The sequence below is a fragment of the Anomaloglossus baeobatrachus genome, chromosome 3, assembly GCF_048569485.1.
Source record: "Anomaloglossus baeobatrachus isolate aAnoBae1 chromosome 3, aAnoBae1.hap1, whole genome shotgun sequence".
NCBI classification, from domain to species: Eukaryota; Metazoa; Chordata; class Amphibia; order Anura; family Aromobatidae; genus Anomaloglossus; species Anomaloglossus baeobatrachus.
Genome location: NC_134355.1, coordinates 618,992,387 through 619,002,374, shown reverse-complemented (window position 1 = coordinate 619,002,374; position 9,988 = coordinate 618,992,387). Strand labels below are relative to the sequence as shown.

At 45.9% G+C, this 9,988-nt stretch overlaps 1 protein-coding gene across 1 annotated transcript in view; it reads right to left on the bottom strand.

Annotated features, from left to right (window-relative positions):
• The window catches only part of ASAP2 (ArfGAP with SH3 domain, ankyrin repeat and PH domain 2), a 297,496-nt gene that overhangs the window by 25,014 nt on the left and 262,494 nt on the right, over nucleotides 1-9,988 (bottom strand). Inside the window, exons 14-17 of the mRNA XM_075341565.1 lie at nucleotides 9,037-9,203; nucleotides 7,467-7,600; nucleotides 6,453-6,547; nucleotides 1,886-2,075 (exon numbers count right to left, since the gene is read on the bottom strand). Of these exons, the coding sequence (XP_075197680.1) occupies nucleotides 1,886-2,075; nucleotides 6,453-6,547; nucleotides 7,467-7,600; nucleotides 9,037-9,203 (586 nt within the window). The remainder of the gene's footprint in view (nucleotides 1-1,885; nucleotides 2,076-6,452; nucleotides 6,548-7,466; nucleotides 7,601-9,036; nucleotides 9,204-9,988) is intronic.

Here is a 9,988-nt window from a genome sequence, read left to right as displayed (position 1 = left end):
ATTTTTCGGACTATAAGACGCACCTGACCATAAGACGCACCCTGGTTTTAGAGGAAAATAGGAAAATAAAATTTTAACTAAAAAATGTGGTCATGACACACTGTTATGGAACGAGACTCTACTGCTGACACTGTTATGGGGGTAATGTCCCCAAATTCTCTACTAAGGTACCCCATCCTGGTAATGATCATCCTGCCTTGTATATGATCCTGCTCATATACCCCCATCCTGCTCATATACCAGCATCCTGCTTATATACTCCCATCCATCCTGCTCATACACCCGCATCCATCCTGCTCATATACCCCCATCCTTCCTGCTCATATGCAATCATCCTGCTCATATACCCCCATCCATCCTGCTCATATACCCCCATCCATCCTGCTCATATGCAATCATCCTGCTCATATACCCCCATCCATCCTGCTCATATACCCCCATCCATCCGGCTCATATACCCCCAGCTTCACCGCTGAGATGGGCGGGAGGATGGGCTTGCATATGTAATGAGCGGGTCCACGTTGTCACAGCAGGTGATGCTGCAGCCTGCTCGTGCCCCCGATGACCCGCTCCACCGCAGCACTCTCATTCCCCGCAGCCACATTCAGACCATAAGACGCACCCCCCACTTTCCCCCAACATTTAGGGGGAAAAAAAGTGCGTCTTATGGTCCGAAAAATACGGTATACCTGCTGTGATTTGTGTGGGATGTTCTGCCCTATTCATTAAAGTAATACGCATGCATGATGCCCACCAATCATATACACGACCTGGCAGCTATGTGTACAAGCAACATCATGGTGCCACTCACATTCCATGGAATAAAAAAGTGGCAACAGGCACCCCCCTTAATGGGAATGTATCATCACAAAATGGCCTAGTGTTTAATTTAGGTTTTTGTGGCAAATGAATTATTTTTTTTTTTAATTTGGCTAGGTTTTCTCTCATATAACAAACCATTAAAAAAAAAACATCTCTTTCAATTTTTACACTGGCTATTGAGGCTTTTTTAGACTCATATTTCCTATTTATAGACCAATTTTCAGAAGTCTCATTATCATCACAAGCAAGATTGTAATGGCAGGTAACAACTACATGGATAAGTGGATCACCAAGTCTGTGCGCACGCTGACGTTATTGCACTTCTCAAAAACGCTGTGTTTTTGGCCGCAATAAACGAACAAAAGTGCACCCGCGGCAAAACCGCAGTGGTAAAAACACACCACGTTTTACCCCATTTTTGTGCGTTTTTGTTCACTGCGTTTTTCTCATGCATTGCATAGGTGGACAAACACAAAAGCATTGACATGACCATTTTTTATTTTTGAGTGAGTGGGATATCTATATAGATAGAGACATATATATATATATATATATATATATATATATATATATATGTCTCTATCTATATAGATATCCCTCTCACTTATATATATATATATATATATATATATATATATATATATATATATATATATATATACATATACATATACACACACACATACCCACATATACATACAATATATACATATATATAATGTATATATTATATATATATATATATATATATATATATATATATATATATATATATATATATATATATATATATATATATATATATACATACATATATATATACATACACACATATGGTAACACATTCCCTTGAGGCTTTATATGTAGGAGTCAAAAATCGAAACAGTAAGGAATCCCTAGATATTGAACCTAGAACCCCAGCGCTGCAAAGGAATACATGAGCACTGTGATGCCACCTTACTGAAAGGCCAATGTGCAAACATGAAAAATCAATGTTAAAAAAATAAAATAAAAAAAAACAAAAAACATAACATGCAGTCAGTAAGTGAGAGAGTGCACTCACATGCCCGTTTGCTAATGGAATGGTTTCTGTAAGGTCTACTCCATCTGCGTGCAGCTGTACCAGTGCATGTATGTCCCTGGTCTTGACGGCATCACATAGGCTGTGCATTCTAGTTGCGTTGTCAACATACTTCTTTCGTGCATACCTTTTTTCTATGTACTTTGCAGTAATGTAATCTTTCCTGGCATTCCTATAATGATAGGGAAAAAGAAAAACAACTAATACTGTAAAGCAACATGTCACCACGAGAGGCCGCTACAGGTTCAACAACATTTCACACACAGATATGGTACATATTCACTATCATAATCAGGGCATTGCTGCCCTTACTGGTGTATGGGGCCCGGTGAAGAGGGGGGCCTGGGGTAATTACTTCGCAGCATGATGACCTCATCAGTCCTTGGCCCTCTTTTCTCTCTACATAAGGGCTGAGATCCTGATTCCAGTGATGTGTCACTTACTGGACTGCGTAGTATAATTTTGCTAAGATAACTGGTTAATCAGCAGTAGATTATCATTAGAGGACTACTTGGTGATCAACTGCAATGTCGGATCAATCTCTGTCATATACACTTGTATCACATGAATCTACAACTCCCAGTATGTCTAATGGTAAAGAGAAGCTGGGAGTTGTTGTTACAAGCCATCATCACACAGGAACCGCAGAACTGATTAGACACCGGTACATTAAAGTTGGTGTCTTCTGTGACTGGCATAGCTCTCACCCTTTCACCTTCATCTGGTCCACAGCTGTGATTATTTTTCACACCCACAAATGCCCATGCTGTGCCCCTAAATAAATAATTGCCCCTTACTTTGCTCAAAAAAAAATGTCCCTCACTCTTTCCCTCTTAAGGTACATGGGCTCTACACTGTACTCTCTAATAAATTATGGCAGGTACACTTTCTGCCTTTAAGAAATAAAACCGTTCCATCTTACCCCTTAGGCTAGGTTCACATTTCTGTTGTTTTGCATCAGTCACCTGCGTTGCTTGACGCTTGTGACTGATGCATTGTACAACGGATGACAAGAATTGAAATTCATTGTCACAAGAAAGCGGATTCCGTTGTAAAACAAGTGATCATTCACAATGGCCGGCGGCTTTTGAGAGCAATCAGCTGATCTCCCAGCGGCCGGCTTCTGTGAATGATCAGCTGATCTCCCGGCCATCGGCTTTTGAGAGCAATCAGCTGATCTCCCAGCGGCCGGCTTCTGTGAATGATCAGCTGATCTCCCGGCCATCGGCTTTTGAGAGCAATCAGCTGATCTCCCAGCGGCCGGCTTCTGTGAATGATCAGCTGATCTCCCGGCCATCAGCTTTTGAGAGCAATCAGCTGATCTCCCGGCCGCTGGCTTCTGTGAGCGATCAGCTGATCTCCCGGCCATCGGCTTCTGTGAGCGATCAGCTGATCTCCCGGCCGCCAGCTTTTTAGAGCGACTGATCGCTCTCAAAAGCCGGCAGCCGGGAGATCAGCTGATCGCTCACAGAAGGCGGCTGTCGGGTAATCAGCTGATCATTCGGCCGCCGAGAGAGAGCATGTGCAGCGAAATCAAAAGGATTCCGCTGCTCAAAAAACGTTACAAGCTGCGTTCCTGCCGCCCGACGGTCAGTCGTTCCACGACTGATCACTCGGGCGGCGGATGCAATGCAAGGGCATCAGTCACAATACACTGCTGCTCATGCAAGTCTATGGGAAACAACGGAATCCGCCAAACGGATTGTGTTGTTTATCAGAGCGGCGGATTGTGACTGATAATAAACAAATTGTGAAATGTGAACCTAGCCTTATATGAACGATAACCACCACTAAACTGAACTGTCCATTCTTATCTATATATATAATTGCCTTATTCTGTCTGTCTGTCTGTCTTGCTCTAAAATTGTGTACTTACGGTGACAAACAGCGAATTGGCCGCTGGGCTCCCCATGGCCCCGCCCCCCCGCACAGATTGGCCGCTCGCCTCACCTCGGCTCCGCCCCGTCGCACGGTTTGGCCTCTCGCCCCGGCCCCCTGCACGCATTGGCAACTCTGCCATGCCCCGCCCCCTGCACGCATTGGCAACTTGGCCACGCCCCGCCCCCCTCACGCATTCCCCGAACCGACTCCCAGGTGAGTGCTGTACCCCCGGGAGCCCACATCAGCGTACGCCGGCGTACGCTGGTGTGGGCTCCCGTGCGAGCGGGGGGCGGGGTACGCTGGTAACCATGGAACACATCGAGTAATATTGTAGCATGGTTACCAGCGTACACCGGCTCCCAGGTGAGCGCATCAAGGTCCTGCAGCGGCGGAACACACACACACGCACACACATAAGAACAGACACACACACACACACACATCAGATCACACTCACTCTCACACACACCTCACACACACATTAGATTGCATCCACACACTCACAACATCCCGTGATATCGCTTGCTTCTCGGCGGCGATACTGTGCGTGCAGTGACCTTCCAGGACCTGCCGGAGGATCACATGGCCGGAAGCATGTGGTATCTTCGGATGTTGTGTGTGTGAGCGCGTATGTGCGATATCGTCAGTGTGTGTGTGCGTGTATGCGATCGGATGTGTGTGAGTGTGTTCTGATGTGTGTGAGTGTGTGTGTGTGAGTGTATGCGATCGGATCTGTGAGTGTTGGCAGAGGAGCACGGCGTGCAGCACAGCTGCTGGGACCGCCCACCGGTGGGCACAGGGAGAAGTGGGGTGTGTGTGTGTGTGTGTGTATGCGATCAGATGTGTGCGTGTATACTGTCTGATGTGTGACTATAGAGCACGATGGGGGGTGCACAGCATGGGGGATGGAGCACGATGGGGAGTGCGCAGCATGGGTGATGGAGCACGATGGGGGGTGCGCAGCATGGGGGATGGAGCACGATGGGGGGTGCGCAGCATGGGGGATGGAGCACGATGGGGGGTGCGCAGCATGGGGGATGGAGCACGATGGGGGGTGCGCAGCATGGGGGATGGAGCACGATGGGGGGTGCGCAGCATGGGGGATGGAGCACGATGGGGGGTGCGCAGCATGGGGGATGGAGCACGATGGGGGGTGCGCAGCATGGGGGATGGAGCACGATGGGGGGTGCGCAGCATGGGGGATGGAGCACGATGGGGGGTGCGCAGCATGGGGGATGGAGCACAATGGGGGGTGCGCAGCATGGGGGATGGAGCACGATGGGGGGTGCGCAGCATGGGGGATGGAGCACGATGGGGGGTGCGCAGCATGGGGGATGGAGCACGATGGGGGGTGCGCAGCATTGAGCACGATGGGGGGTGCACACCTCCCCCCAAAACACACACACACACACACACACACAACACCCACACTGGGAACCACAAACACTGCCCTACACAGACACCCACAAACACAGACAACGCCGCACACACACACCGCGGCACACACAAATATACGCACATACCGCACAACACACACATTGCATAAAACATACCTCCCCTCAAAACACACACACACCCCCCACACAAACCGCGCAACACACACACACACAACGCTACAGACACACAGCGCTCTACAAACAACGCAACACACAAACAACACTGCTCTCACCCCCCGCCACACCCAGACAACACGCAGAACATGTACAGCGCCCTACACAAACACTTGGTAACTACACACAACATCCATCCATCCATCCATCTAAATAAACAAAAATCATACATTAACTACACAATACGTAAATTCTAGAATACCCGATGCGTAGAATCGGGCCACCTTCTAGTGAATTATAAACATCATACTGTCCCCTCTTGTGAACTAAAAGCACCACATGTCCTCCCTTATGAATGATAACTGTCACATGCTGATATGGCTTCCACACCATACCCACTTCTACGTTTCCTCTCATGCTCTACCTGTGTCCACACTATACCCCCTCATGCTGTACCCATCTACATATTGCTACCACTTTACACTGACCCCATGCCGCTGCCCCTCTGAATTCTGCCCCCCTCCCCCCACACTGCCACCTCTCTAGACTCTGCTCCCCCACTTACTCCTCCCCTCCATCCTTTCCATACTGTGCCCTCATACTATCAGCAGGGAATTCTATTGTAAACAGGAGAATGAGGGGGTACCTTTGGCTCCAATGAGCGATTACCTTCCCGCTGTTGCCTCGTCTGTAGCGCAGGAGTGATGTCAGCAGCGTGATGAGGTGAGTTCATCACACCACTGCATGTTGCTTCTGCCAATGCACAGCCAACACTTATTTCTTCAATTATTTCAAAGTCACTTTATTGGGGGTTTTTTTACGTAACAATTGCATTAATGTATTATAAACTTAACAGAGGGAGGCAGTGTGGCTGGAAGTGCGAATGGTTACACTGTGCTGAGGCAAGACTCCTCAGACCATTGTCCGAGGTAAGATGCTCATCTGGCCTCATGGCAGAAGCGGCCATTAGCTGTACCGGTCAGGAAGTAACATAACACTATAGCGTTATATACAGCAATGCTAGATTCACAACAGATGGAGAAGAACAGAGCTCACGCCTGAGGTTCAGCATCACATTTAGTTAAATATAGCACAGTATGTGTTAATCTACAACTTACATGTCACTGCTGGGCGCAGGCTTCACTGTATCATCAACAGGCAGACAGGCTTCCATAATATCATTGAACGCAATGTTTCCTATATTTTTTGCAAGCTTAAAAAAAAAAGAAGAAGAATATGAGCAAGTTTAGGACTATGTTTTGCATTTTGGTTCATTATCCATGTGGCTATAAGGTCCTATGAAGAGTTCGATAATGTGCGAATATATTGCAGCAGCCCCTGTGATGTGGAGAGGTGGGGGCGCTATAAATGTACACTCCTTGTAATGATACTTATGAGATGTCGCTCAACTTTCCCGGTAGCACATTCAACAATGAAACATCTGAATACATTTTGGATTGACAGAAAGCGACAAGTTATATTTACTGGTGATTGACATATGAGGATGGTGTCACTCAACACAAACAACCCTGGATTTTAGGTGAGGGCATAGGCACAAGGGGCATGAGTGCTGGGACTTTAACCTAGGAGACCTAGGCTTATCTAAGAACTACAGCTGGCCAATACACATCAGGTGGCCATAGGCCAAAACCTTGTTTATTTGACATATTTCTTATGGCCGCCCCGAACTCATGCATGCTCATTCAGCAGAGTGTGCATGTGTTATAAATGGGGAGAGGGGTGTAGGATACTGGATAATATCAAACACCTCTACTGGAAGCTTATCTTCCACGGAAACCAAAGGATTGGGTGATGAACTGTAACATACCCAAATCATATGATATACATACACCTAAAAGTGAGGTCAGAACGCAAACGCTGCAGCCGATCAACAGCCGTCGATTGGCTGCAATGGTTACATGACGCCACCGACCACATACTGATGTCAACAGTATGGAGTATCGCCAGCCCAGGAGGAGAGAGTAATTTTTATTTCCTTTAATTCTATTTGCGCCTTGCTCTGACCTCATCCCATTAAGGTTAACTTATATAATAGTGGACAATCCCTTTAATGGCATATACATCCAAGTACTGTATAAGCAAGGCATTATAGAGTTAGCAGGTCTCCATACCAGCAGCTCAGAAGTTCCCAGGACGTCCAGTGTAAGTGACTGTATTCTGGAGTAATGAACCCCCAACTCCCGGTGAATTCCTGAACACTCGATACACGTCAATATGCCCAGATTCGTAGAAAGCCAAGTGGGATCTGAGACACAGAACGGACACGGTCACATCCACTAACACACGGTAATATATCACAAGACGGAAGGTGAATCTACAATAGTATAGGTCACCATTACATTATTCACATGAACACGCACAAGGGAAATAAATTGTAAGAATCTACCACAAAAGGAGATTTCAGGTGATAAAGGGCAATGTCTTAAAATTGGCTTCATAATAAGTCACCTAAGAAGAGCCGCAGAGGATACATGGCTCGTGAACTAATCAGAACCCGGCAAATGGACTTTACTGACATGGGGAATTTACAGGGGCAAGTGGCTTCAAGGAACAAATACCTATTGGTTTTGGATTATATTCTCTCTTTTAAAAGGTTCAGGCTTCTATCAGCTGAATCACTGCATATGGTTTGATAGTTGACAATGAGTTTAAGCTTTCAAAAGGGATTTTATAGCTATTCTGACATGGATTATTTGCTTACCTAGCCTGATTGTCCGCTCCTCTGTGCGCCTCCTCACTGCTGCTCCTGAGTCTCCGCTCACCTAACATGACTGGCAGCTCCTCAGTGTACCTCCTCACTGCTGCTCCTGAGTCTCCGCTCACTTAACATGACTGGCAGCTCCTCAGTGTACCTCCTCACTGCTGCTCCTGAGTCTCAGCTCACCTAACATGACTGGCAGCTCCTCAGTATACGTGCTCACTGCTGCTCCTGAGTCTCAGCTCACCTAACATGACTGGCAGCTCCTCAGTGTACCTCCTCACTGCTGCTCCTGAGTCTCAGCTCACCTAACATGACTGGCAGCTCCTCAGTATACGTGCTCACTGCTGCTCCTGAGTCTCAGCTCACCTAACATGACTGGCAGCTCCTCAGTGTACCTCCTCACTGCTGCTCCTCAATCTCCACTCATTTAGCCTGATTAGTAGCTCCTCATTGTACCTCCTCCCAGCTGCTGAATCTTCATTCACTTGGACTGACAGATTCCCAGTGTCCCTCATCCCTAATGAAATCAGACTACAATCTGCAGTGGTCAGGACCGGGCTGCATGGTGCTCTTTTTATGCTTTCTTCCAGGATGAATTAACAAGTGAACAAACGCGTTGGGAGACTATAATGGGACCCTCTGATATATGACCTATCCACCCACTTACCTGTTTGAGGACCCTCTAATGAACATTTCAGGACGTGCCCTATGACTCTGCTGAGATTGCGGCTCATCTTATACTGATGGCTATGTATTTAGGTCAGTATATAACCCCCTGGTAGTATAGTAATTCACCTATTTGTGCTATATGAATTCCTCAGGGAATGTCTTCTAGTGGCCTTAATTAGGGATTATCTTGTTAACTGGAGTAAATAAAAGTTGTATTTTGAACTCCACTTTTTTTGCGACGTGCCATTGATTAATCTAGTGGGTCTCTACCAAGTACCAATAACTTTGCATCTATTCATACAGGCGTATACCTGAGGCTCCGCAGTCACAGCAGACGTCATTCCCCGGCATTTTCTGGATGTCAGATATAATCTCCTTGGTCAGCTCCTGCACTATGTTGTTCTCTCCGGAGCAGTGATCTCCTTTAAATGCATTGTTTAAGGCTTCTTCTTTGCTGTTCTGGAGCACGGACATCCATCTATATGTAACGAGATACATTTTTTTTAACAAACGTTTTATTGTTTTGTGAAAATACACAGAAGTAACATAATACTAAAGACAGGGTGAACATCGAAAACCTTCCAGGAGCACAATCCACACTGATATACACGGGTCCAACAATGAGGTACAGGCATTGTGTCCCTGAAAATATAAGTAATGCCCTCAATCACAGATCAGTTTGAGAACCTTCTGTGTAGGTATAGAAGATATTAACCTTGTCAAAAGAATTAACCAATAATGGAAAAAAATAAATAAAAAAAATACATCAAAGAGGTGCCTTTGGAAATTTACAGTCTCCTACTATCCCCCAACTTGTTTTGCCACATTTTTTTCTTAATACATCACAATCTCTATAAAAATACATTATCTTGCTAATTTTACACTTCTCACTGGAGGTAGACTCATACTTGTTGTCCATTCAGGAAGCGTTTTCAGCAGTTTCCTTATCATCAGAGGCAGGGTTACAGTGACTGGTAACCCCTCTATAGCCAGCTGATAAGACAGCATCTGCCATTCACAATAGATGATGTCAAAGCTCCCCCTCTCTTTGCACACGCTAATTAGAAGCTTCAATTTAAAAAAACAGGGTCAGAGAGTGCTCAATGTGGCTAATGTTCATGTGAAATATGCTATTTCCTGAAAGTAAAGGAAGTTGGAGTCTAAAAAGGCTCCAGTGGTCAATGTGAAAATTGCAAGATTTATCATTTTTATTTTTAATACATAGTGTAATATGGAAAAAAGGGGAACAAATCTAGATAATAC